Raw genomic sequence first — 26500 nt, forward strand, 5'->3', positions numbered from 1 at the left:
GAGACCAGCGTCTAGCGCACAGCACACAAGCCGCAGCCCCCGCGCTGGGAGGGGTTTCCCGAGCCCACCATTGGGCGGGCCTGCAGAACTACGAGTCCCATGGTGCCTTGCGAGCGCAGGCAGTCCCGCGCAGGCGCAGCTGTCCAAAGCAGCCTCTGCCGCAGGAGAACTATAAGTCCCATGGTGCCTCGCGAGTGCCGGCCGCCGTGCGCCGGCGCAGCCGCCCTAGGGTGTCCTCTGCTGCGGGCGAACTAGGCCGTGGTAACCGGTCAGAGGCCAGGCTCGCTCGTCCGAGAGAAGAGCCCCACCGCACGCCGCCGCCATGCCGGATAGCTGGGATAAGGACGTGTACCCCGAGCCCCCGCGCCGCACACCGGCGCCCTCGCCGCAGACCTCGCTGCCCAACCCCATAACCTATGTGACGAAGGCCTTCGATCTCCTCGTGGACCGGCCTGTGACCCTAGTGAGAGGTACGAACCGCATCCGGGCCTCACCGCTCCCCAGGGCCCCCCGCCGCCCAATCTGGAATACTCCGCCGCACCTAGGGCTTCGCCCCTGTGACCGGTCCCCGTCGTCCCCACCCGGACACCTGGGGTCTCGTCGCCTCCTTGGACCCCCACCCCGTTTCCACTGCACCCTAGGAACACCCCTCGCTTCTGCACCAAGACCCCTCATTGCTTTCCGGCCCTCGCCGCCTGGGGGAACTCTCCACGCACCCCTGGTCTCCAGGCTCGCCCAAATATTAGGGGGTGTGTGCGGATCGCACCCTCGCCTGAGGCTTGTTAAACCGCATTCTCCCTGCACGCTTTGCATCCTGAGTTGTGCACAGTAGGCAGTCAGCAAACGGCTGTTGAAGGGTTCTCTGCTAACCCTCTGCACGCCTACAAAATGACCCGGATAGTCAGGGGATGGCCGAGGTCCCCTCGACCTAGATATGCTGTGACTTGTACTCCGTGTGTGCCCAAGCTTAAGAGCTGTCCAGATACCCCCAACTGTGGTCCAAACCAGGTAGATGTTTAAAACAGCTCTTTGTTGCCCAGTTTGTTGTTCAGCTCACTCCGTAGCACGAGCACACACTGCCCTCAGTCACTAATGCTAAGCAATTCATCCATTAACCAATTCAGGGGTGCCAGGGTGGCTCAGTCGGTTAAGCATCTCACTCTTGATCTCAGTTCAGGTCTTGATCTCAAGGTTGTGAGTTCAAGCCATGTGTTGGACTCCACGCTAGGCATGGAGCCTCCGTTAAAAAAATAATTAACCAATTCATTCCTTCAACAACAAAACATTTGGAGTGAGCGCCATGCCCTGGGGGCTTGTTGGGATAAAGTCAACAAATCAGACCCCCACATCTGGAAAAGGCACGGCAATGGATCCACTCCTCTTTTTTGTAATGATTTTTTAGAAAGTGTTTTTTTTTTTAACGTTTTTATTTATTTTTGAGACAGAGACAGAGCATGAACGGGGGAGGGGCAGAGAGAGAGGGAGACACAGAATCGGAAGCAGGATCCAGGCTCTGAGCCATCAGCCCAGAGCCCGACGTGGGGCTCGAACTCCTGGATCGTGAGACCGTGACCTGAGCTGAAGTCGGACGCTTAACCGACTGAGCCACCCAGGCGACCCTAGAAAGTGTTCTATACATCTGGAGGGATGAGATTGCACCAGTTCCATCTCGTTAGTTTACCGGTGGGGAAGTTGAGGCCAGGTCAGTGGTGGCAAAACCGGCACGGGCCGTCTGCCTACAGGGTGGAGACCTTGTGTGGTGGGCGAGGTTGGCCCACAGAAGGATTTGGAGAAGGGTGTGGGCTTGCAGAGCGGAGAAGGGTGTGGGCTTGCAGAGCGTGGGTTCTGAATCCTGTATCTCTCTGGGCCTCAGTACTGTCTGCACTGAAAAGGACCCACCCCATAGGATTGTTTTGGGGACCGAGTGAGACAACGTGCCTGGCTCCCAGGAACCCTCCATAAGTGGTGGAGGTCAGCATTTGTAGCCCAGGGCTACCAGCCAGGGCTACTTGTTATAGAAACCAAATGGCAGTCTTTGTGAAAGCTGGGAACATTTGGGAAATCTGCTTCTTTGGTTTGTGGGAAGTAACAAAGCTAAGAGCCCAGACTCTGGCCTGTGCAAACGAGTAGGGTTTTTCTCTTTACAGAGTTTATAGAGCGGCAGCATGCGAAGAACAGGTATTACTACTACCATCGGGAGTTCCGTCGTGTGCCAGATATCACCGAGTGCCAGGAAAAGGATGTCTTGTGCATGTTTGAAGCAGAAATGCAATGGAGGAGAGACTAGTATGTCCCTTCTTAAGTCAGGGAATACTGAGCCTTGCACAGTGAGCATCCCTGGCTGGGCCCTTTCCCTGGGGAGACCCTGGGATGGTGGTCGGTTGACAAGAATGCCTCCTGGGCTTGGCCCACATCTTGTGGGTGGAGAGCCCCGACCTATGACCTCTGGGTACAGGTTAGGATTCTTTGTGGACCACTTTCTTGGTTCTTCTTTCAGTAAAGTTGATCAAGAAATCGTCAATATTATCCAGGAAAGGCTGAAGGCGTGTCAGCAGAGGGAAGGCGAGAGCTACAGGGAGAACTGCGCCAAGGAGATGGAGCAGTTTGCCCAGGTGGCCAAGGCCTACCAGGACCGCTGTACGTGCGCCCCCACACTGGCCTCATCCTTCAACCCTCCATTTTCTCCAGTCAGGGTTTTTTACAAACGTTACTGCCCAAGTGTGCTGACTGGTTGGGGGAGGGGTCTGTTTGCTGCCAGGTGTCTGTGCTGCCTTTTCTTTCTCTGCTTCCAGAGAAGACTCCAGTCTATGCCTTTGGTAGATTTGGCCCGTGACTTCCCTCCCCCAATCTCTTCCTCAGATCATGACCTGGGTGCCCATTATTCAGCCAGAAAGTGCCTGGCGAAGCAGAAGCAGCGGATGCTGGCAGAGAGAAAAGCTGCTAAAGAGGCCGCCGCTGCGTGAGGCAGCCCTTTCAGCCCCGCACGGAACTATCGCTGAAATAAAGAGTAATGTCAAATTGGCTTTTGGTCTTTTTCAATCCTCATTTGAGCTACTGGTGAATCTTAATTCATTTCGTTGGCTTCATCACCCTTCAAATCTACCTGCTACTAAACTCGAAATAAAAAACACTATTAACAAGCTCCAATTCACTTTATTTTTCTCATACAAAACTATGTGGTGGCCACAGCTGGAGCCTGGGTCCTCTGCACAGACACTCTGGTGTGGGTCTTTACAAGATGGTCAGTGAATTCCTGGGAAAAACAGAGACTTAAGTTGTACAGATGCCGCCCCACCGTCCACACTTGTCCAGGCTCACGAGGGGGGGTAGGCAGGCAGTACCTGATAGGGAGACTTGGTGAACACAGTCTCCTTCCAAAGATCAGGGGTGAGATAGCTGTAGGTCTTGGAAATGGCATCAAAAGTGGCCTTGGCTGCAAAGGGGAAAACAGAAGTGAGCTGGTGGATTCTTGTGACAAACACCACAGGTACAGACACTGTTGCACTCCTAGGAACAGAGAGGCCACTTGGGGCTGGTCTGCCGTGCATTAGGAGAGCCTTCCTCTCTCTCTCTCTGAAAACACGCCAACCACACACCGAGTATGATTAAGCGGAGCTGAGAGAAGCCACAGTCCCCCTTGGGACCACCTACCGAAGTTGCCCAGGGTGGCAGTGCAGCCCCTAGCTGAGGTGTAGCAGTCATCGATACCAGCCATCATCAGTAGCTTCTTAGGTACAGGGGCTGAGACAATGCCAGTGCCTCTGGGGGCAGGAATGAGGCGCACCAGCACAGAACCACAGCGGCCTGTCACCTGTGAAGGTGGGAGGAGTCAGCAGATGGGTGATCAGGAGTCTGCACCCCTGCAAGCCCCATCGTTGGCTACCCCCGGCCTACCTTGCATGGTACAGTGTGGGGCTTCCCAATCTTGTTCCCCCAGTAGCCTCGCCGCACGGGGACGATGGAAAGCTTGGCCAGGATGATGGCCCCACGGATGGCGGTGGCTACTTCCTTAGAACACTTAACACCCAGACCAACGTGTCCGTTGTAGTCTCCGATGGCAACAAATGCCTATAAAAAACCTGATATGACCCGTGGTCCATTGCCCGAACAGGCCCGCACAGCACCAGCAACTCCCACCAGAACACCCACCAGGACCTGTTGCCCTCCTCAAGGAAAGAGTGGCCACCGCCAGGCCGCTCTGAGGTCCAGAGGAGATCTTTTCTCTCTCTCCCCATTACGAAAGCCACACGTGAGGCAGCAAGCGTGGCTGTGCAGAGCCGAGAGAGCCTCACAAAGCGCCTCGGCAGAAACGGCTCGGCTACCTTGAACCTGGTCCGCTGGCCAGCGCGGGTCTGCTTCTGCACAGGCATAATCTTCAAGACCTCGTCCTTGAGTGACGCCCCCAAGAAAAAGTCAATGATCTCGGACTCCTGAAAGACGTGACGTGGACACAAAAGCGGTTATCACGACACAGAAGCCACCTTTGAGAACCGTCACCCGGACCCCTGGAACCGGTCCCCAAGTTGTCCCGCCACGGACAGAGGTCATCCCCGGAGCCCACATTAAACGAGAAGCCCAGGGGCCGCACCCGCCCACCGGCCCGTCCGCGGGAGGACGCACGCGCTACCTTGATGGGCAGAGAGAAGAGATAGATCTCCTCCAGGGACTTGATCTTCATATCCTTGACCAGGCGGCCCAGCTTGGTGACGGGCATCCACTGGAAAGAAAGCTCAGGTGACTAGGACCGTGCGTCCGGCGCCGCCGCCCATGGGCCCGTCTCACGCGCGCGGCCCGAACCTACCTCCTTGTCCTCGGCCTTGCCTCCGCGAGCTCCGCGGCCGCGGCCCCGGCCTCGACCCCGGCCGCGGCCCCGACCCCGGATGCCGCTGCCGAAGCCTCCGCGGAAGCCGCCGCGGCCTCCCATTCCAGGGCCCCCGGGCCCTCCGGGCCCTCCCGCAGCACCGGCGTCATCCGCCATTTGCTGAAAACAATGACGAGAAGAAGACAGTCAGCGAAGCCCTGGCATTCGCGGTCGCACGAGGCGCCCAGAGCACGACTCCCTCCCGGGAGCGCCAACGCGCCAACCCAGGGCCCCGCCGGCCGTCCGCGAACTCCCACCAACCCGGCCCGGGTACCGCCACCCGCAGCAGAAAGACTCACGTGTATTCCCGGAGAAGAAGAACTAGGCCGCGCGGGAGGGAGCATTTATAGCAAGCCAAGTGCCGCGAGATCGTGGCCGCCCTAGGCGAGACTTTGCCACGGACCAATCAGACAGCTGGTGACGCGCCGCCAGTGTTCCCCCGCCCGCTTTGTGTGCGCTTGCGCGCCTGCGGCGCCGCGGCGCGAACTCTCTGAGTTGCAGTCGTCTTGCTCCTCCTGTTCGCTGCAGGTAGCTCTAGTCCACGCGTCCCGGGGTGGTAGCTGGGGGGGACGGCGTTGGTTGAAAATCACCCGCGGCTTTGGTCGTGGCCGCGGGTGAGATTCGGCGCCCAGAGCCACCGGGGGCCTCAGCTCACCGCCCACTCGTCGGTGTGGGGAGGTGAAACCCAGGCCCCGACAAGCGCGGCCGCCCCGGCCCCGCCGCCCGTGCTCTGGCCTCTGACTCCTGACCCTATGCTCTGTCTGCAGGTCGCCGGCGCCCCGACCCCGAGGCCCAGGACGCCAGGACGGCAGGGAGGCAAGCTCTGCTCTCAGCGCTCAACGAAGCTGGTGGTCTGAGTCGACCGCGTGTGACTGCCCTTGGCCCCCCCAGCCATCAGCCTGGGAGGTGCATCTCTGGGACGCAGGGAGCAAGGTGTTTGTGGAGGGGAGAGACTCTGGGGTACCTCCTCTTCGCGACCAGTCCAACTCTGTGTTGGATGGCGTAGACGGGTACACCGTGGCTCTCGGAGGTTGGCAGGTGACTCGTTAGTCATTCTGTAAGTGGCAGAACTACATTGGAGACCCAGGTGTGCTCCTCCACACCCCATACCTTGTCCAGGAGCAGATAAAGTTTTTTCGAGCTTGGTGGTGAGTTGGGCTGGGGCAGCAAACCACCAGAAAGTGAGAATACAGAGAAACAAGGCTAAAATATGGGGGGGGGGGGGTGAGGAAGGGGGAGCCCTACCGCTCAATATCAATTACAGACCCTATCAGGGAAAGCTGTGTGGATCACTCCTGCGACTCAGCCAGTGAGAAACCGCCATCACCCTGAACTCTTGCTTTTGTCTGGTGGACGTCGGTTCAAAAAAATCTCTCCCGGTTTTTTCTTTCCACAAAATAAAGATTTCCTTTGTTTGTTGGCTTTGGTTGTGGTTTTAGCATAGCTTGCATGTCTTGAATTGCAATTCTCTGTTATTTCTAAAGAATTTCCCTTTGCTAGTAAAATAACTGATTTTTATTTTTGAGGTTGATAGCATCAGTGTAAGATCCCCAGCTCAAAGGCTTGCAGTGGCCCCCTGTTGTTCTCAGGAGGGGGAGAGGGTCTTTAGGATTTGGTGAGCTTAACACTCTGGTAGTGAACCTCCAGTTCTCCGGTAATGTGCCTCGGGTGTGGGAACATCCTGGTTTCCCAGGTTGAGATTGGTCTCCACATGTCTTTCCTCCTAGGCCTGCCCAAATAGAGCCTCCCTGTTCTGGAACACCCTTCCGCATACTAGGCCCCCCGTTACTGTGGTACCACAGGTCGTATGGGAATTTGGTCCTCACATCCCTCATCTGTACTCTGGAGCTAGATGTCTTAGATCCTAAGAGACCTGCTGGTGGGTCAGTGGGAAAAGTCCTGGGCTCTTGGCCGTCTGGCCTGAGCAGCACTATTTGAGGAAGGGTAGGGGAATGATTCCTACTTTCCTGCCGAAGCCTCAGCTTTGGGAAAACAGCACCCAGAAGTTTGGTTCCCGGCCTGGTGCTGCCTGGGGATCAGGCAGAGGCTCAGGACACCTGCCCCCGGTCCACACTGCCTACCTCTCAATTATAAGCAAGGGCTAGATGGTACAGAATACCTACCAGTGGGCCCTGGACCAAGGCTGTGATTGGCCTGAGCTGGACAATGCCACTGTGATGTCGGCCCACTCCTGCTGTGAAATGGAGGCTCCTGATCCCTGGGGGTCAGTGGAGCTGCCGTCCAGACACAGATCATGGTGAGCATGGGACCCTCTTGCCTCTGGCCCTTAAGTTTGTTCCTAACTCAAGAGCTGTCCAGAGCTGGACCCCGTTCCTTATTCTGAGTGTGAACACTGGGTAACAGGTTCCCAAGCGAGACTAGAAAACCAACATTTCCGAGGGCTCTGGTCAGGTCTAACTCCAGGCCGAGGCCAGTTCCAGCCAGGGACTGGTAGTTGTCTTGACCCTCACAGCTGCCCCCTCAAAATGGATGCTGACCCGACCCTCCACTTGGAGTTTCCCTTTGGGTACGTGGTCCGATCCTGGTCCCAGCCAGGCCCTGATTTTGGTCTTTGCAGAGTGGCGGATATGATCTCAACCTCTTCGCCAGCCCTCCCGACTGCAGCTTCCTGTGCTCCGTATGCCACGGGGTTCTCAAGAGGCCAGTGAGGCTGCCATGCAGCCACATCTTCTGCAAGAAATGCATCCTCCGGTGGCTAGCCAGGTGCTAGTGGGTCCCCGAGAGGCTGGGAGGGCAGGAGCAAGGCTGTGGCCTGGAATAGAGAGGAAGACCTGCCGAGCAGTGACTTACAATGGCCGGAAGAGTCCACTGCCAAATCTCCTGGGACATAAAAATACGTGGGCCCCTGCAGCCTGTGGGATCTGCGGCTCCAGCCTCAGAGCCGAGTTCCCTATGAAGCCCTCATGCCTCTTCCAGCTTGAGAAGGGACCTCCTGGGAAGGCATGTTGCTGCCAACTGGTCCTTCCCACTCCCAACACTTCCCCCCCCCCCACTCATGCCTCCTAGACAAAAGACCTGTCCGTGCTGCAGGAAAGAAGTGAAACGGAAAAAGATGGTCCATGTAAATAAACTTCGGAGGACCATTGGCCGCTTGGAAGTCAAGGTAGCTTGAAGCACCCACTCCCACCACCCTTCTGCTCCTGCCAGGGCAGGGGGAGAGCCAGGAGAGGGGTAAGGAGAATCCTATCAGAAAGACCAGAGGGTTTCTGCTCCAGCAGCATACACTGAAGCCTGGGGGTCATCAGTCCTGAGTTTGAGTCACATCTCTGTCCCTTACTTGCTGTGTGACTTTAGGCAAGTTACCTAAGTTTTCTGAGCCCCTGGGGCCTCAGTTGTAAAATGGGGATTCTACAAAATTTTTAGAGAATGAAGTGTCTGCTGTGCTGGCCACTACTCTCCAGCCCCCTATTTTTATAGATGTCTCGGTTCCTCAAGCCTCAGGCCCTGTGCCTCCGAGATCTCGATTCTTCCCACCTCCAAGCATTTGCCCAACGATTTCCCTCTCCTCATCATTGATGCCATTAGGGCTTGGCAGTCTCCCAGTTCAATATGACGGATGGGGGAGTCTGTGGAAGGTAGGCCGCTCGTGAGCTGGCAGTGTCCAAGCTGGCCTGGCTCACATGGTGCTCTCTCTACCCCCAGTGCAAGAACGCAGAAGCTGGCTGCTTAGTGACATGCCCCCTGGCCCATCGCAGGGGGCACCAGGACTCCTGCCCTTTTGAGCTGATGGCTTGTCCCAACGAGGGCTGCCCGGCACGGGTGCTGCGTGGGGCCCTGGCTGAGCACCGGCAGCACTGCCAGCATGGGGCCCAGCAGCACTGTCCACTGGGCTGTGGGGCCACCCTGGGCCCGGTGGAGCGTGCCCACCACAACTGCTACCAGGAGCTGCGTGAGGCCTGGAGCCAGCGGCAGGAGCGCAGCCGGAGCCTGGTGCTGGGTCTCCTGCGGCGCGTGCGCAAGGTGCACCACGCCACCAACTTCATCCGCAGGCAGCTGGCCCAGCTCCGGGACTTCCTGCGGGAGGACGACGCGCTGATCGTGGGCACCCCGCAAGAGGAGACTGAGGCCACCCCAGAAGGCAGCACTGGGGCCGAGGTGTGGGGAGCCCCGGGCCTAGGTACCTTGTAATTAGAGACGTAAATAAACGTGGAGCCCAGGCCTGGCCCCACCCCTGCCACCTCTGTGCTTGCTGGCCTCACAGCTTTATCCCATTTGTCACCCTGCCCCCTTTCCAGGCACTACTGCCTTCACCCCGCAGGGATACGACGACCTTTCTCCCTGGACCTCTTCTTCCCAGAAGGCTCTTCTCCTTGCTCTCCATTTGCCTGGTTTCTTTTCCCTCGGATGTCTCCTCATAGAGGTTTCCCCTGATCCTCTCCCAGGGAAGGGATCTGGTTACTAGCTTCACAGCCAATCACCCAAAGAGCTCAAAACGCTGAACTCATAGAAGTCAACGCCTCACAATGACTCACGAGGAACCCCCATTTGTCTCCGACCTCCTGCCCTTCCATTCTCCTCCCTGCTAGTTCCCTGGAGCCACAAGCACTGTTCCCCCACACAGCCACAGGGGTCCATGCTTACCAACTTCAGGTCTGGCTCAGGTGTCACCTTCTCGATGAATCCTCTCCCACCACCCCATGTGAAAGTGCACCCCCTGCACTCCGCTCCATCCAGCGCACTAATTTCTCGCCCTTCCTTCGCCCACCCTTCTCCCCTGTAGCACCTGAGCTACTTGAAGGCAGGGTTTTGTTTTGTTTTTCCTCCTCTGGTGTCTCCCAAACGTCTGCGCCAGAGCTTTGCACATAGAATGTGTTCAATAAATATTTGAGAGACTCCGAAGTTACGAGGTCTAGTCGTTTACGGGCGTTACATCTCACACCAGACCATGAGCCCCGAGGCCGGACCTAGTTGACCGCACCCGACCGCACTTGCCCCCAAATCCCAGAATGCCGAGGGGGCAGGAGTGTTGGGATCAGTTTAGTAAACATCTTCTACGACACTCTTTTAAAATTTCCACTAAAACGCAAACAGCGTGCAAACCCCGTAACTGCCATCTTTGCCCAACGCCCGCAGCCGCCTCCACGCCGCTCTACCCCCGCCCCTCCAGGCCAGAAACGCACCTTCCGCTTCCTTACGCGGAAGCTGCCCACAGTAAAGATGGCGCCGAGCGCACAGTGCTGATGACGCCATAGTCGTGGGCCGTGACGCCATCTGCAGCGCGCCGGCAGTGAGAAGTGGCGAGCCGGGTTCCCTCACGCGGCGGCGGCGGCGGTGGCGGCGACGACGACGACATGGCGGAGCCCGTGGCGGGAGTGGGTCGCTTCAAGGCCAAGTGAGCCGGGGCGCTGCGGCTGCGGGTGCCGCCCAGGGAGGGAGCGAGGTTCGCAGCAGGAATAGCAAATGCGCCCGCCCTGCACCGGGCGCCCATTCGGGCCTGGGGAGAGCCTGAGGGCGGTGTGCGGACTGCCCCGCAGGGGTCGTGGCGGCTGCGTTATTACAAAGTCGGGGGGCCAGCCTCGGTTATTACATCAGGAGCTGGCTTAGGAGTTGTGGATGAAAAAGTCTAGAGGAGGAAGGGTCGGGCTGAGCACAAGTCGCGGCTGGTCCTGGACGGCAGCGGGACGCCTCGACCCTCAGGTACCGGGAGAAGAACCACTCTGGGGCAGGCGGCCTGGAGGCTTTCACCCGCTGTCCCTCTTCAACACGACTGGAGATGGGCGGGTCCGCCGTGGCCCTGGAGGCCCCGCATCCTGTGCTTATTCATTCCCCAAGATCCCCTGACCATCCTGGTGAACCGGACAGACTCATTCCCTCCGTGGGGGCTCGGTGTGATAGAAGAAACATGTCAAGCACATCGTTTCTGTCACTAGTAGTGACGAGCAACGCCTGGTGCCAAGAACATCTCTGTGGGATAGCCACCTGGGTTCGGGGGTTGGGGGACTCCCATTTCATCTTGGTTGTCAGGCTTCCCCCCAGTGGAGTTAGCCAGGCACCACTGAAGTCCAGGAAGAGAGACCCCAAGCCACACGCAGGGAACATCCTGTGTGACACAGAAAAGGTCAGCAGAGGCTCCTCCAGCCAGGGTCTCGGAAATCTGTAAGGTGGTGACCTAAGCAGGTGTGTTCTGAAAGGCCTTTTTGGCAGCAGCCCTTGAGGTGGGAGATAGGGGCCTGGTGAAAAGGTTGGAGCAGCTGTCCAGATGAGAGTGCAGTGGCCTGGACCAGCATGGAAGCAGCAGCGGGGGGAGGGAGGAGGCGACAGATGAAGGCTACTTGGTGGGTGGGAGGAAGGGGCCAGGCTTGGGGAAGGGGCGGCCTGGGCCTGGGACCGGAGGGCCCTGGGAGATGGCTGTTGCTCCAGGCTGGTACCCTGAGCTGGCCTCCCACGGCCAGCAGGGGGCCCCCAAGGCACAGCCTTCTGGGCTCTGGGGAATCTGGAAAGCCTGGGCTGCCGCCCTCCTGCCTGACACCTGGCGTGAATCACTGCCCAGCTCCGGGTGTCCCGTTCTCTGTGACATGGGGGTAACCAACACCCATCCCCCAGTGCTGCTGAGAGAAGATGACAGAAGAGCCACCTCTGACCTCCCATGCCTGTGCCTGGGATCTCCTCCAGGGCAGGGTCCTGTTGGGAGAGCACCCAGCACAGAGCTGGCACCCGGGACCAAGGGGTGGGTGACTCACCGTCTTCCCCCCCTGTCCTCCCTCTAGCTATGCTGTCGAGCGCAAGATTGAGCCTTTCTACAAGGGCGGGAAGGTGCAGGTACCAGCCCGGGGAGGGGCAGAGTGGGGGGGGGCAGGCAGGGGCTGCAGAGAGCTATCTTGGCTAAGACCCTTCTGTCACCAGCTGGACCAGACTGGGCAGCATCTCTTCTGCGTTTGTGGCAGCAGAGTCAACATCCTGGACGTGGCCTCGGGGGCTGTGCTGCGGAGCCTGGAACAGGTGAGGATGGGGAGAGCCAGGGCAGGGGGCAGGTGTGGGGGCAGCCTGTTCTCACGGTACCGTGTGCCAACTCTCGCCTCTAGGAGGACCAGGAGGACATCACCGCCTTCGATCTCAGCCCAGACGACGAGGTACGTGGCGCAGGGACGGGAGGCGGACTCTGGCACCTCTCGGTCCAACTTTGAGGACCTGTGGCCATGCCTCCACACGCCCAGCTGAACCGCATCCTCCTCCAGGTGCTGGTGACAGCCAGCCGGGCACTGCTTCTGGCTCAGTGGGCCTGGCGTGAGGGCAGCATCACCCGCCTGTGGAAGGCGATACACACGGCCCCTGTGGCCGCCATGGCCTTTGACCCCACCTCCACGCTGCTAGCCACAGGTAGGGCCCTGACTGGGTGGCTGGGCCGGCTGGAGGGCGCACGGTCAGCGGTCTTCGGGCACAGCAGCCCCTTCACTTCAAACACGTTCCCCTAGGCGGCTGCGACGGGGCAGTGCGTGTCTGGGACGTCATGCGGCACTACGGGACGCACCACTTTCGGGGGTCATCGGGGGTCGTACAGTGAGTCGGGGTCCGGCAGGGCGGGCGGGGCGTTAGGCCCAGGGTGGCATAGCTCACCTGCCCCACCCCACCACGTGCCTGCAGCTTGGTGGCCTTCCACCCGGACCCCGCACGCCTGCTGCTTTTCTCCTCGGCTGCGGACGCCACCATCCGCGTGTGGTCTCTACAGGACCAGTCGTGCCTGGCCGCGATGACCGCGCACTACAGTGCCGTCACCTCACTGACCTTCAGCGCGGACGGCCACTCCATGCTGAGGTCAGCAGACAGCCTCTTGGGCCACACGGGAAGTGGAGGGCTACAACTGACACTTGAGAACTGAGGTGGCTGTCACCCCCCCCCCCCCCCCCCCCAGCTCGGGCCGGGACAAAATCTGCGTTTTCTGGGACCTCCGGACCCACCAAGCCACGAAGACTGTGCCAGTGTTTGAGGTGGGGGCTCCGGGGGGCCGGGGCCAGTAAAGGGGGCAGGGAGAGGGTGGGTCTGCCTGTCCGACCTGCTTATTTATCCTCAGAGTGTGGAGGCCGCCGTGCTGTTGCCCGAGGAGCCGGCACCGGAGCTGGGCGTGAAGTCCAAGGGCCTGCACTTCCTGACAGCCGGAGACCAAGGTGTGCGGGGCCAGGCCAGGGTGGGCAGCGGGGGCTGGGGGAGGTCCGTGGACTCGAATCCCAGCACCCCTGCCCCCACGTAGGCCTGCTGCGCATGTGGGAGGCGGCCTCCGGGCAGTGTGTGTACACACAGCGGCAGTTGCCGGGCCCCAAGCAGGAGCTGACCCGCTGCGCTCTGGCCCCTTCCGCCGGCCTGCTGGTCAGCGTCACCGCCGACCACAACCTGCTGCTCTACGAGGCTCGCTCCCTGCAGCTGCGGAAACAGGTGAGCTCTGCCCCTGCCGAGCCCGAGGCCTGCGGGGGCCGGCCCTCCACTCATGCGGGCTCTGGCTTGTGTCCCTCCTGTCCCCCCCCCACCACCACCCCCAGTTTGCCGGCTACAGCGAGGAGGTGTTGGACGTCCGGTTTCTCGGGCCCGAAGACTCCCACATCGTCGTGGCTTCCAACAGCCCCAGCCTGAAAGTGTTTGAGCTCCAGACAATGGCCTGCCAGATTCTCCACGGCCACACCGGTGAGCGAGCCGAGCTGATGCCCCCAGCGCTTCGTCCTGGGCTGGGCTGGGCTGCCCTCCTTTACCGTAATCGATGGCCGTTTTCTCTCTGCTTTCTCCCAGATATTGTCCTGGCCCTGGATGTCTTCCGGAAGGGGCGGCTCTTTGCCAGCTGTGCCAAGGTAAGGCATCTGGAGAGGTGTGGAGGCTTGGGTCCCAGGTGGGAAAGTCCAGCCCAGCCTCTGTCCTCACCCCTTTTGTTCCCAGGATCAGAGCATCTGCATCTGGAGGATGAACAAGGCTGGCAAGGTGGCCTGTGTGGCTCAGGGCTCCGGGCACACGCACAGCGTGGGCACGATCTGCTGCTCTAGGTAGTGGGTCAGGGCTGGAGTCCGTGCTCTTGCAGAACCCTGCTAATGGGGGTCCAGCTCAGGGGGATGTGTGGGGGGAAGGCTTTGGCCTTGATCTTTGAGGCTTAGGACTGGGGATATATCACAACACACCAGGGGCACCCCCGGTTGCCGTTGGAAGTAGAGGCGCCTCAGAAGTGGTCTTGGGGCTGGGTGAATAAAAGCGGGGAGGCTTGGGGCGCCTGGGTGGCTCAGTCGGCTAAACCTCCATCCTTGATTGGGGCTCAGGTCTTGATCTCATAGTTCATGGGATTGAACCCCCTGGTGTGGAGCCTTTTGGGATTCTCTTCCTCTCTTTCCGCCCCTCCCCCTGCTCATGCTGTCTTACTTTCTCTCTCCCTGTTTCTCTGTCTCTCTCTCAGAATAAACTTTACAAACTAGGAAGGGGAGGGAGGTTTCAGGTCAGAAAGAATGACACTGAGCAAGGCTCGGGCAAAGAAAACATTTTCTGCTAGGGGACGGGTGGGGTGTTGTTGTGACAAAGTCACCAACTCCGGTGGACCCAGGGCAGGTGGTGGAGAGTGTGAATTAAGTGGTTCCAGAGGCATGTGGGGGTTGTCCAGAAGCTGTCTGCATTCTGGAACGGTCCCCCTGGTTGGGACCGTGATCCTGCAGACTCAGGCTGTGATACCCTGGTAGACAGGGCTGGCCGTGACTCAGCAGGTGTCTCCCCCTACCCCAAATCTGGTCTCAGGCTGAAGGAGACCTTCCTGGTGACGGGCAGCCAGGACTGCACCGTGAAGCTGTGGCCTATCCCTGAAGTCTTGCTGTCCAAGGGTGCATCCTCGGACAGCGGTCCTGTCCTTCTCCAGGCTCGGGCCACACAGCGCTGCCATGACAAGGTGACAGCACGTGGCACATCGGGGCACGGGTATGACAGGGCCCTTGCCGGGATGGGAGTCTGAGTCGCCACCTGCTCTCGTCCCCAGGATATCAACAGTGTGGCTGTTGCCCCCAACGACAAGCTGTTGGCCACGGGCTCACAGGACCGCACGGCCAAGCTCTGGGCTCTGCCGCAGTGCCGGCTGCTGGGCGTCTTTTCAGGCCACCGGCGCGGCCTCTGGTGTGTCCAGTTCTCGCCCATGGACCAGGTGCTGGCCACCGCGTCCGCTGACGGTACCGTCAAGCTCTGGGCGCTGCAGGACTTCAGCTGCCTCAAGGTAAGCTGTCCCCACCGCAGGCCCGGCCGTCCCCCTCCCTGGTGCCGGCTCACATCCTCCCCCCTCACCCGCCCCATCCCACAGACGTTCGAGGGGCACGACGCTTCTGTGCTGAAGGTGGCCTTCGTAAGCCGCGGTACACAGCTGCTGTCCAGGTGCGGGGGCTGGGGATACGGGTGGCGGTTTGCTGCCGGATGGGCCCCAGGACTGAGCCCCCTCCCAATCCCGACCCCAGCGGCTCTGACGGTCTCGTGAAGCTCTGGACCATCAAGAGCAACGAGTGTGTGAAGACTCTGGACGCCCACGAGGACAAAGTCTGGGGGCTGCACTGCAGCCGGCTGGACGACCGTGCCCTTACCGGTGCTAGCGACTCCTGTGTCATCCTCTGGAAGGTATGTAGGCTTGGGGCAGGGGTCGGGGAGGGGTGGGGGGAGGTGCAGGGCTGCATGCTAGTGCCGGTCCGATCTCGCTCTGACCCTAGGATGTGACCGAAGAGGAGCAAGCCGAAGAGCAGGCCAGGCGGGAGGAGGAGGTGGTCAAGTAAGTGTGGGGTCCTCGCCCCGCTCCCCCGTGAGTGCCACCCCCGTGTCACCCACGTCCCATGTATCGCACCCTTGGAGCGGGGTATACAGGTTTCAGCTATGCTTTATGGCATGGGGAAACTGAGGCCGGAGCAGCAACACAGCTCACCACCAGCAGGTGCTTCGGGCCAGGGTGCTGACCCCTGAGTCAGCCCTCGGATGGCTCCGCTTTCGGTCCCAGCCAGGTCCCCCAGTGACCCTGTTTCCCCCCCCACCAGGCAGCAAGAACTGGACAACCTGCTCCATGAGAGACGGTACCTGCGGGCACTGGGCTTGGCCATCTCCCTGGACCGGCCCCACACTGTGCTGACTGTTATCCAGGGTCAGTGCCGCCTTGGGCCACACAGACGGGGTCTTGGGTCCATCTTGTGCCCCTTCCCTGGGACTCAGTCTCCCCTCTTCCCCTGCCCCCCACAGCCATCCGGAGGGACCCCGAGGCCTGCGAGAAGCTGGGAGCCACAGTGCTGCAGCTGCGGCGAGACCAGAAAGGTCGGGTGGGAGCGCAGGCTGGGCAGTGGCCAGTATGGGCAAGGCAGCCAGCGGGCAGGTCTGACTGTCCTTGTCACCCACAGAGGCCTTGCTGCGCTTCTGTGTCACGTGGAACACCAACTCCAGGCACTGCCACGAGGCCCAGGCTGTGCTGGGTGTGCTCCTGCGGCACGAGGCCCCGGAAGAGCTCCTGGCCTACCAGGGCCTGCAGGCCTCACTCGAGGCCCTGCTACCCTACACCGGTAGGTGGTGGGGGGGGGGAAGGGGGCCGGCGGGACAGGGCGCGGCCCGACCAGACCCCCTGACGTCCCTCTGTCCTCCTCCAGAGCGGCATTTTCAGCGACTCAGCCGGACACTGCAGGCAGCCACCTTCCTGGACTTCCTGTGGCACAACATGAAGTTGCCCCCCCTGCCTGTGGCCCCCTCTGCTCTCTGAAACATGCTGAAAGATTACTTTTCTACCCTGATTCCCTGTGTCTGTCGGGGCTTTGTCTCAGCCCAGGTCCCAGGTCCCACCCCTGTGCCCTGGCCTGGCCAAGACCCCAAAGGCCCTGCCCCTAAGTACAGGCAGACACGAGGTGTGGATCAGTCAGAAGAGCTTTACTCAGGCGACGGAGGAGTATAGCTTCCTGGCCCTTCCCGCCAAGGCTCCCGCCCTCACATGCTCCTCCCCCAGCCCTGATGGTGGTGGCTGGCATCAGTCCTCCCCGGGGTCTGGAGCGTTTGGCTTGCCCTCTGCGCAATTCCATACACCCTCAAGGGGGTCCTTGCGCAGCAGTGCCCTGCGGGTGATGGTGCAGCAGCGGCTCTGAATGGCGCTCAGCGTGGGGCGGGCGGGCACGGTAGGGGGAAGGGTCGCGGCCTGGGAGGTCTCAGGGGAGCCTTGGGCCTCTCCCACTCTAATCTCCTCACCGTTGGCCTCGCGGTTGAGCCCCCGTCTACTCAGGAGAGCGCCCAGGCCCTCTGGTCGCAGCCGCACGGCCGGGAGAAGACCAGAGCGCCTGCCGAACCTGTGAAGAGGGCGGGGTTTGGCCAGCCCTGGATCCTGCCCCGCCCCAAGCTGGGCCCAGCTCCAGCCCCGCCCCCACTCACCTGCACAGCCACCAGCCGCGGTCGGATGTTTCCAGCACGCGCACGCGCGCCCCTGCGGGCACGGACAGTTCATCCTCGTGGCTGCTCTCATAGGCGAGGGCAGTGCAGAATTGGGGCCCTGGGAATGGGCGCTCGGGGTCACTTGCAGGGCCACAGAGGCCGGGGTCCCCACTTTGTGGTCTCCCACAGAATCACCTTAAGGCATCCCCCTGCTAATGGATAGCATGCAAACCCACTGGGGCTCCAGCTCACTGTGGGGACCAAGTACGTGCTATGGGGTCACTGCCACCACCTAGTCGCCCCGTGTCCTCGATCTCCTCCATCTGTTAGGTGTTTCCTGTGACTCAGCTTTGCTGCAGCCTGCCCAGAGATGGCAGGTGGCTTAGGGTGGGGAGGAGGGCACTGGCATACCACCACTCCCTAGGGGTTGTTGCTCTTGGCCCAAGGCTGCTTCCTCCAGGTAAGGAGCAGGAAACCATGCTGTCTGCTGGTCTTCATTTGCCACCAGCCACCAGCCTGTGGGCAAGAGGCGGGCGGGGGGTTCGGGTCCCCAAGCCCGCTGAGGTCCCGGAGGCAGGTGGTCGAGTCTGCACAGTCCTGTCCAGCCCTACCTGAGGGGTGTCGCAGCAGCACGTCTAGGGCCTCCTGGGCCCGTGCTTGGAAAGGCCGGCCCTGCATGTCCTGGGTGCTGAAAGGCTGCAGGCAGCGCAGGCTCTGAGCCTCCAGGCCAGGGACGGTGAGGCTGTCCGGTGGGCGGGGCGGGGGCTCTTCAGGGGCAGGCAGGATCACCAGACTGGGAAGGGCGGTGGGTGCAAGCCAGAGGTCACCCCTCACCAGTCCGCCCAGCCTTAGCTCCTCGTAGGTCCCACCACAGGCCTTTCCCACCACCACCACCACCACCCCCAGCCTCCAAGTTCTTCCACAGGCAGGGAGTTGGGGGCGAGTCAGGCACCTGCCAGGTGGCAGTGTGGGCTCCAGGTCCAGGGGTTGCGGCGCAAAGAAACCGGTGAGCGCCGGGCTCCGGGACACGCGCTCCGCCGCCCCCAGCAGCGCCCGCGAGTAGGTCTCCAGCAGCCGCAGGCGCGCTAGGCCGCGGCCGGTGCGCCCCCCGCGCACCAACAGCGACGCGTCTGCGCGCAAGACAGGAACAGGCTGTGGGACCCCTGCCCCAGGGTTCTCTCTGCCGGGCCGCTGGCGCCCCGCCCCTCCCGGGATCCCTGCCGGCCTCACCGCGAAGCTTGGGGAGAACGCGGTCTGATCTCCGCAGCAGGCCCGCCTCTACCGGGAAGGTTTCCTTGAGGGTCTTCTGAGGGAGAACCGGCGAATCGGTCCCTGAGAGTCCACCGGTTCCCTTGGGGGGGTGGGGTTCCCTTGGGATGGTCGTAGGGGCTGGACGCCCTTGTGGGGGCAAGGGCAAACGCCCAGACAGGGGTCATTGGTGGGTCTTGCTGCCGGGGATTCGGGGTCCCCCAGGCTCACTCACGTGGAGTGTCTTGAACTCATCCCAGCTCCTGCGCACAAAGGTGTCGCTGTCGTCCGACCAGCTCACAGAGAAGGCAAATGTCTGTTGGGAGAAATATTGGAGGGGCTGGGCCAGGAATTCCCTCCTTCCTTGGGGCTGGCAGGTACCCACCCGGCCATACCTGATGCCGCTCTGTCTGCACTAGGGCCAGTGTGCACACCGACACGGGGTGCCGGGGGCCTGCCATCGCTGTGCCTCCCGAGTCACGGACTTGGGCTTCTGGAGCTAGCCAAGGGCGACGACCCACTGCGAGTATCCCTCTGCGACCTTGTTCACAGGGGCGAGGGGGACTCCCCAGCACCCGGAAAACTGATTGGAATTCCCCAGGGACGTCCCAGACCTGCGGGGTCTTTGTAGCACTGCCCTGCCCTCCGTCCTTCCCAGCTTCCTCACAGTGCCCAAAGTAGAAGATCTGGGTGGAGGGACAGCAACACAGGGCTTGGTTGGGGGGGGGGGGGGGGAGCGGGGTTGGCAGGGGTGAGGCAAGGAGGCGGTGGAGGGTGGGGACTGTAGCTGGAGGCCCTCTGGCCTGAGTCTGCCACAGAAAGGAGGAGGAAAAGAAAGCCATCAAAGTGCCGCCAGGTCTGGCCTACCTCTCCCGCTCTTCCACGCCCTGTGCCTGTGCGGCTGGAACTGGGACTAGGGAGGTCCTCCTCCGGGGCGTGCTCCATGACCTGTCTTTGAACTCACCTGGAAAGTCTGGAACCAAGGACCCAGTGCTAAGAGCTTTGTGAACATTGTTTGGCTTAATATTCATATTGGAGAGAGGACCTCTTAATGTTCCCAAATCACAGAGGAGGAAATTTGTATTCAATGGATAGTTAATATCAGTTTTTCTGGATGTGTTGGGGAGGGGTGGGAGTGACTTGGGGCAGGACAAAGAGGGTCCATCTCTGCAGTCACTGGCACTTGGGGGAGGTGGTGACCAGGACGGTTTTGAGAGCTGCCTCTGAATTTCTGATTTATCACAATTTACTGCAAACACAACCTCTGAAATCAGAGGTGACTAACTGAAGTGAAGAGAAGTTAGGCCCCGGAATCCCCGGATGAGGCGTGCTCACGTGCCCCACATCTCTGAGCTGCTTCCTTACAGGGATGATTTCCAGAGGTCCATCCAACCCTAGTATATGGTGGCCTTTCCTGCTGTTGGGGCCACCAGCTCTATGTTGGGACTCCAACCCCATCTGTCCAGGGAGGGGTTAGTCTCTAGGGCAGCCCTCCCTGAAACCACCCTGGCCTTGACAAAGGGCCTTTGTGTATCTGTCCAACCAGCGGCTTTCTCTGAAGCCCTCAAACCTTCCCTGGATTTGGCCCAGGCAATGAACACCTGTGGACACAGGCCTGAACTGCAGGGTGCCTTCAGCCCAGCTGTCACACTCCCCCAAACTCAGTGGGGGCCGTGCTGAGGGCCCAGCTGGCCTGGCAGGGTTCAGGGTGGGGCAGACCCTTCTCCCTTGGAAGACAGAGCAGAAAAGCTGGGGAAGAGTCGGTTTATTCACAGCCAGGGACCCGGAAGACTGCTGAGACCTCTCCCTGCCCCAACTGAAAACCCCTGCTCCGCAGCACCAGCAACCCTGGTTCCTTTCTATCCCCTCTCCTTAGCCCCCACCCTCACCTCTCACTTGGACAACTGCCCCCTCCTCCCATGCCCGTACTCCTCACTAGCTCCCATGAAATCCACTCTCCAGAGGAATCTTTGCAAAATAGAAATGGGGGGTGATGAGGTTTTAGGGTAACGGGGGGGAAGGTCCAGAGCTGACGGCCAAGAAAGAATTCTTAGACGTCTTGGGTGCAAAAAGGCGATTTTATTAAAGCACGGGGACAGGACCCATAGGTAGGAAGAGCTGCACTATAGGTGTGGGGTGACCATTTTATGGAGTTGGGGAGAGGGAGTTACTAGAATGAGATTGTCATATGCTAAAGACTCACAGATTATTGGAGGCCTAGCTATTGTGAAACTAAGGTTGTTTTTTCCTCTAGCAAAGCATTAACGTTAAGACAGTAGTGAGTTCCTGGACTTTAGGCTATTGCAGGATTGCCTTCTTCTGGTAAACTGGTGGAGACTTACCAGTTTAACCATTTTTTTTTCCTTTTTTTTTTTTTGTCCAGAGTGTCCAAGGAATATCACACATACCCCACCTGGGGGTGGGGGTGTGCTAGCTTGTGCCTGGCCCCTCAGTCTGCCTCACGCTCCCTCATCAGGGGGTGCCTGAGTGGATCAGTCCATTGAGCGTCCGACTCTTGATTTTGGCTCAGGTCATGATACCAGGATTGTGAGGTCAAGTCGCGCTTCGGGCTCCGCACTGAGCGAGGAGCCTGCTTCGGATTCTCCCCCACCCCCCACTGCCTCTCCCTTGCTCTCTTTTTCAAATTAGAAACAAACAAACCAACGCAGAAATGGGATCAGGTCGGGGTAGCCCTGCCCCAAATTGTCCAGCACCTTCCTATGGTCCTTAAAATAAATCCCCAGCTCAGAGGGCAGTTGATGAGGCCCTCCCGTGCTCCTGCCTATCTTTGAGTCTCTCCTCCCACCACCTTCCCCAGGTCCTGTCCCACCCACTTTTTGCCCATGTGAGAGGCCAAGACCCTCTCATCTCCAGCCTTGGCCTTGACTGCCCTCCTTAGCCGATTCCTCATCCTTCAGGCCCCTGCCTAAGGGACACCTCCTCAATGAGGCCTCCTTGACTTACCACGCCCTGTTCATGGTCCCCATAATTTGTAAGTGAACATTTGTTAGTGTGACTCCCTTTTTGTTTTGTTTTTACTTTTTCCGTCTTGACCACTGGACAAGGAGCTGAGGAGGTCAGGGACGGATCTTGTGCCCACCCTGACCAGCGCCTAGACCAGTGCTTGGAACAGATTAGGCACTACACAAATATTTGCATAATGAATGAAAGTAAGTATAGAAGCTGAGACGACTCCCCAGGTGGAAATAACCCCTTCGGGCAGGCTGTAGGATCCGGGCTACTCCCGGCCGGGAGGAGCCCAGAGCCGCGCGCCGCCTTCTTTGCAGGCACAGCCCCGCCCCGCGTTGCGAGGCGCCCGTTGTCTTGGCGCCGGTCGCTCGGAGGGATCCGCGGGACCCAGGCCCTAGCGCGCGCCGTTCTCTGTGCGCTCACTGCACCGTCCCTCGTTGCCATGGCGCCGCGCCTCCCGCCGCTGGGCGCGCCCCGGCTGAGGGCACAGAGCCTGGCCGCGGGCACGCGGGGCGGTCAGAGCAGAGCGATGGGGGCGTCACGGGCCGGAACACGGACTTCGCCTCGATCGCAGCAGCCTGAGTCCAGCGCGCGGCCGCGACGCGTTTTCCACAACACGCTGCTCTTCTACTGGAGGAAGCGGGAGCGCCGCCACGGACGACGCAAGCCGGGCTCGGGACGCGGATCGAGGCCCAGCGACGCGGCCAGGACCCGGGCTGCTGGCCCTTCGCCCACGCCGACCCGGACCCAAGCCTCGGGCTCTGCAGCCTCTCGAGCGCGGTCCTCGGCCCACAGCCCTACCTCCCTGCCGGACCCCGCCCCGGCCCCGGGCCCCGCCCCCGCCCCCGCCCCCGCCCCCAGCTCCAGCCCCAGCCCCAGCCCCAGCTCGAGCCCGTCCTCCCAGCCCGCGGCCGAACCCGAGCCTGTGCCCGCGGCGCGCGCGCCCGGGTCCTGTGGCCGCGCCCTGGCGGCGGCGCGCGCGCTGGCCTGGCGGCCGTCTTGGAGGCCCATCTGGAGGCCGAGCTGGCCCGGCAGGCATTGCGCGGGCAATATGGCGGCGCCCGGCGAGCGGGGGCGCTTCTACGGCGGGAACCTCTTCTCGTTTCTGCCCGGCGGCGCGCGCTCCGAGGTGATGGACGACCTAGTGACGGACGCGCGCGGCCGGGGCGCGGGGCGGAGAGATGCCGCTGCCTCGGCCCCGACGCCAGCCCCGCCGCCGACCTCCGATTCTCAGGTCGCCGAGGAGGACACGTCCCGGAGGCGGCCCTGCCGGGCCTGCGTGGACTTCAAGACGTGGATGCGGACGCAGCAGAAGGTGCAGATGCACCCCGGGGCCGCCACCTACCCGCAGAGGCCCGCGAGCCCGGCTGACCCCTAGTCCCGGCCCGCACAAGCACCCGCGCCCTCGGCCCCCACACCTTGCTTGTTCTCGGGCCCCCGCGCTGATCTCCCAAGGCCCAAGCCGAGGGGCCCCACGGGCCCTATGCCTGACAGACATGTGCCCCGCAGGGTAGGCTGCCCCTAAACCTTGCCCCGAGGGAGGGCCGGCCTTTAGGCTTTCAGCCACACGTGTGCCGGATCGGTGGCCTAGGACTTCTGTCTCAAGACAGTGAGCCTCTGTCTTGGGGCGGGGAAAAGGGGAGTCTTGTCGCCTCCTGGTCCAGGGAGGTGAACTGACCCTTGGTCGATCTCCTCCCGCAGCGGGACAGCAAGTTTAGGGAAGATTGCCCTCCCGATCGCGAGGAACTGGGCCGCCACAGCTGGGCTGTCCTCCACACCCTGGCCGCCTACTACCCCGATCTGCCGACCCCAGAACAGCAGCAAGACATGGCTCAGTTCATACATTTATTTTCCAAGTTTTACCCGTGTGAGGAGTGTGCCGAAGACATAAGGAAGAGGTAAGTTGTGTCCGCCTCATCTGGAGGCAGCAGAGCATCGGCCTGGGCTTGGGGCCCCTACCTAATGTCCTAAAGGGGAGCCTGGACAAGTAGGTGCAGAGGTGACAGAGGGTTTCCCGGAGCAGGGAGCACCAGCAGTGGGCTTTGGACGCACTGAGCCTTCTCCTTTCTCCTCAAAGGCCAAGCTGCCCGGGGCTGCTGCTTTCTACAGCCAGAGGCGCCTGGCCAGGCTTCTCTTACAAAGTCCCTTGCTCAGCACTGGAGGCCCCGGGCAGGTTAAGGAGTCCACTTTGCCTGACTTCTGGAGCAGGACTGCTGATCTCGAGACCTTGAGAATCCACTGCTTTTGCTTTCTTAAGAGTTCCTTTTTCCTCAATGGGGGGCCCAAGAGCTGTTGTTTGGCACCCAGGAGGTGTTTCTGGGCTGAATGTGGGGGCCAGGGCAGCCCTGTGAACCCTGGGCAGTTGGGACAGGTCCCTTGCTAAGCTGATGCACTGGAGCCCCAGGTGCTAGAAACAGGTTTGGTTTTCAGTTATGCCTTTGTGCTGGCCCCACCCCTTCCACACACTGCCTGGGGCCAGGGATGCTCGGGGAGACTTCTTGATTGTTATGAGGTTGTAAAGTTGCCTGGTTTGTGCCTTAATGTCTTGCTCTGAGCTGTTGTCAGGGTTTGCCAAGCTCCTCAGGAAGGGGGCCCGAGCTGGCCGAGGAGCCCGTCACTGTTGGACACTGCAGGATCAGCCCTGTTCTGGGAGCTCCTGTGTCTCAGCACAAGGGCACGCTGGGTGTAGCTGACAGCAGCACCCCAGCTTTCCTCCCTGGATGGAGCAGGCAAGGAGCTGGAGGGGCAGGGGCAGCGGGGCCACCGCCCGTCCCCATCCTCTACGTGATTCCGCCACACAGGATATGCAGGAACCAGCCAGACACACGCACCCGGGCGTGCTTCACCCAGTGGCTGTGCCGCCTGCACAATGAAGTGAACCGCAAGCTAGGCAAGCCGGACTTTGACTGCTCGCAAGTGGACGAGCGCTGGCGTGACGGCTGGAAGGATGGGTCCTGCGACTAGACGGTGGCCGGCAGAGCCGTGGGACAGCAGCCTGGGCCTGCGGGCAGCCTGGCTAGAGAGGGGCGGGGCACTCATTAAAGTGCATCGGAGCCACAGCCTGTCGTGTCTCAGTTGGGTGGTCCGCAGACACTGCTCTCGGGGCCCTTTCCCTCTTAGGTCTGGAGTACAAGTGGAGGTGCCTGCCGCAGACGCCCTGCTGGCTCCTCCTCGGCCGAGGCCCCGGGGGCTGCAGGTGAAGGAGGCAGGAGCAGTCCAGGCTGTGCCTTCCATTCAGAATGCAGCCTCCGCACCCTGGGGCCCACTTCCCTGCACGAGAAAGTGAAGGGCCTGCCTGGGCTCCCCGTCCTGCTCCTCGAGGCTGGGCCATGGTCTCCCCACCATGTAGCTAGAGACTGCTGCGGTGACCGCAGCTCCGTAGGCTGAGTGCTGTCAGTAATTCGGGAAAAGAGGCCTGGGGGCTGAGGCCCCCCCGCCCCCCGCCCCCGTTCGGTCCCTGCGGGGAGAGCACAGGCAGGCTTCTCTGAGGCTCCACTAGTGCTGCTGCCCGCCTCCTGTCCAGCACTTACCTGTACCAGGCCTGACGCAGGCGTGTGGGGCCAGCCTCAGCTTGAGACCAAAATAAAATGATGGAGAGGTGACCAAGGGCCTGGCTTCGGTGTGTTCTGTGCTGGGACTTGCGGCAAGGGACAGGGCCTGTCTGCGCCGCCCTGGGCAGCTGCTTCCTTCTGTCCAAGTTCTGCTCAGAGGAGGGCAAGGTCCCGGGGCAAGAGCAGCCCAGGAAGCCCCAGGAACAGCACGGAAGCCGAGTGCTGGAGCTGAGGGCAGGTCAGAGGTGAGTGGGAGGTCAGACGGCACCGAATCTTCAAGGTCCCGGCAAGGACTTTGTTTCAACACCCACCTACCTCCCGTGATGGGGAGGTCTTAGAGGATTTGGAGCCAGGGAATGGCAAGATGAGTTCCCAAAGGTTCCTCTGGCTGTGGATCTGGGCTGAGGCAGGTGTGGGTGAGAGCAGGGAGGGCAGCCATGTGACCGCGGAGAGGCAGGCTTGCCCCAGGGTAGCAGTAGGGCCAAGAGAAAGGAGCCAGAGTGGACCATGGGGTTTGGGCCCCAGCAGCTGGGAGGATGAAGTTGCTCTGGGTATCAGTGCCCTGCAGAAGGCTGTGGCTGGAGCAGGCGTGGGGGCGTCTTCCCGGACCTGCTCCCAGGCGTGGCCTCCAGCCGGAATGGACCAGTAACAAGCAGCCCCATCCCTGGGGTCCTAATGCCCTGGTCATCTCCGTGCTCATGGCATCTTGGCAGAGGCATGGCAGAAGCAGAGCCTGTGGCGTGGCTTCCTCAGCGTCTTCCCCCCAGCCGGCACCGCAGGGGTGCTGGCTTCGGCAGGGCCTCCCCAAAGAGGACAGCGGTGCAAGGGAATCGGAGGCAGGGAGCAGCCGGCAGAGAAGTCGCGCCGCTTTCCTCCTCTGGGTGGACTCTTCCCTGCACGTGGCTTGTTTCTAGCCTCCCAAGTCACCTGCTAGTTGGGGAAGCGGCTGGCCTCTCTAGGGGTGCTGTGGTTGGCTCAGGAACACACCGCCTGGATGTTCCCTTTTCCCATAACTCTGGCTTCCTGGAGGCTCCCCCCCGCCCCCCAATCCAGGCGAAGGCAAGTGGGACTATAGTTCAAGGGGAGGTTCTGGCTCGAGCTGTCACAGCACACAGACCAAGGGAGTGAGCGGAGAGGGAGGAGAAAAGCCCCAGGACCGTGCCCTGGGACCCCCAAGGTTCAAAGGTCACAGGAGGTCACAGGTTGGACAAGAGGAGAGAACCCCAAAAGGGTGATGAGAAAGGGCTCACAAAATAGGAACGTGAGGAGAGGGCGACACCTGGAAGCATGGGGTGGGGACGTCTGAATTGTCCCTGGGACTAAAGGGAGCAATACCAGGGGGCATCCGGACAGGAAGGGGGTCAGGAGTAGAGGTTTGCTTTTCAGGCCCAAGAAAGCAGCCTGTTGGGATGCTGATGCAAATGGTCACACAAAAGGGGCAAACAGGGGCGCCTGGGTGGCGCAGTCGGTTAAGCGTCCGACTTCAGCCAGGTCACGATCTCGCGGTCCGTGAGTTCGAGCCCCG

General features: G+C 60.9%; 6 protein-coding genes, 1 long non-coding RNA gene and 3 other non-coding genes across 11 annotated transcripts; 6 read left to right on the plus strand and 4 right to left on the minus strand.

Annotated features, from left to right (window-relative positions):
• Positions 1–219: 219 nt before the first annotated feature.
• On the plus strand, positions 220–3023 carry NDUFB10 (NADH:ubiquinone oxidoreductase subunit B10). Its single transcript, XM_030300576.1, has 4 exons — positions 220–470; positions 2148–2286; positions 2498–2637; positions 2860–3023. Exons 1-4 carry the CDS (start codon positions 323–325, stop codon positions 2961–2963), a joined length of 531 nt encoding a protein of 176 aa, XP_030156436.1. The 5' UTR covers positions 220–322; the 3' UTR covers positions 2964–3023.
• A 110-nt stretch (positions 3024–3133) lies between these two features.
• RPS2 (ribosomal protein S2) lies at positions 3134–4984 on the minus strand. Its single transcript, XM_032591553.1, has 7 exons — positions 4802–4984; positions 4628–4717; positions 4323–4430; positions 3895–4068; positions 3652–3811; positions 3342–3433; positions 3134–3253 (listed from the first exon to the last, which is right to left on the minus strand). Exons 1-7 carry the CDS (start codon positions 4976–4978, stop codon positions 3173–3175), a joined length of 882 nt encoding a protein of 293 aa, XP_032447444.1. The 5' UTR covers positions 4979–4984; the 3' UTR covers positions 3134–3172.
• LOC115504638 lies at positions 3495–3625 on the minus strand. The gene has a single exon (XR_003965742.1). It is a non-coding gene; the product is annotated as a small nucleolar RNA SNORA64/SNORA10 family (small nucleolar RNA).
• LOC115504637 lies at positions 4154–4287 on the minus strand. Its single transcript, XR_003965741.1, has one exon. It is a non-coding gene; the product is annotated as a small nucleolar RNA SNORA64/SNORA10 family (small nucleolar RNA).
• Positions 4985–5291: 307 nt separating the features above from the next.
• Positions 5292–6283, plus strand: LOC115503986. Its single transcript, XR_003965543.2, has 2 exons — positions 5292–5389; positions 5629–6283. It is a non-coding gene; the product is annotated as an uncharacterized LOC115503986 (long non-coding RNA).
• LOC115504646 lies at positions 5436–5562 on the plus strand. Its single transcript, XR_003965750.1, has one exon. It is a non-coding gene; the product is annotated as a small nucleolar RNA ACA64 (small nucleolar RNA).
• Positions 6284–6966: 683 nt separating the features above from the next.
• On the plus strand, positions 6967–9083 carry RNF151 (ring finger protein 151). Its single transcript, XM_032591665.1, has 4 exons — positions 6967–7035; positions 7440–7585; positions 7889–7985; positions 8525–9083. Exons 1-4 carry the CDS (start codon positions 6967–6969, stop codon positions 9008–9010), a joined length of 798 nt encoding a protein of 265 aa, XP_032447556.1. The 3' UTR covers positions 9011–9083.
• Positions 9084–10095: 1012 nt separating this feature from the next.
• On the plus strand, positions 10096–16581 carry TBL3 (transducin beta like 3). Its single transcript, XM_030300571.2, has 22 exons — positions 10096–10214; positions 11590–11641; positions 11726–11821; positions 11905–11952; positions 12058–12199; positions 12295–12379; positions 12464–12634; positions 12732–12807; positions 12891–12984; positions 13068–13249; positions 13354–13495; positions 13598–13656; positions 13742–13845; positions 14579–14726; positions 14814–15044; positions 15129–15199; positions 15280–15436; positions 15526–15584; positions 15844–15947; positions 16043–16114; positions 16198–16356; positions 16441–16581. Exons 1-22 carry the CDS (start codon positions 10174–10176, stop codon positions 16548–16550), a joined length of 2403 nt encoding a protein of 800 aa, XP_030156431.1. The 5' UTR covers positions 10096–10173; the 3' UTR covers positions 16551–16581.
• Positions 16582–16811: 230 nt separating this feature from the next.
• NOXO1 (NADPH oxidase organizer 1) lies at positions 16812–18915 on the minus strand. The gene is made up of 8 exons (XM_030301533.1): positions 18850–18915; positions 18690–18770; positions 18437–18512; positions 18159–18336; positions 17818–17999; positions 17618–17722; positions 17207–17324; positions 16812–17124 (listed from the first exon to the last, which is right to left on the minus strand). Exons 1-8 carry the CDS (start codon positions 18913–18915, stop codon positions 16812–16814), a joined length of 1119 nt encoding a protein of 372 aa, XP_030157393.1.
• Positions 18916–22446: 3531 nt separating this feature from the next.
• On the plus strand, positions 22447–25031 carry GFER (growth factor, augmenter of liver regeneration). 2 transcript variants are annotated; one of them, XM_030300575.1, is made up of 3 exons: positions 22447–22739; positions 23126–23322; positions 23502–24319. In XM_030300575.1, the coding sequence occupies exons 1-3, from the start codon at positions 22476–22478 to the stop codon at positions 23653–23655; spliced, it is 615 nt and encodes a 204-aa protein (XP_030156435.1). In that variant the 5' UTR covers positions 22447–22475; the 3' UTR covers positions 23656–24319. The 2 variants fall into 2 exon arrangements, with proteins under 2 accessions (XP_030156435.1, XP_030156434.1); XM_030300574.1 differs by having other exon boundaries at positions 22453–22739; positions 24226–25031.
• The last annotated feature ends 1469 nt before the right edge of the window (positions 25032–26500 follow it).

Source organism: Lynx canadensis, chromosome E3 (genome assembly GCF_007474595.2).
Source record: "Lynx canadensis isolate LIC74 chromosome E3, mLynCan4.pri.v2, whole genome shotgun sequence".
NCBI classification, from domain to species: Eukaryota; Metazoa; Chordata; class Mammalia; order Carnivora; family Felidae; genus Lynx; species Lynx canadensis.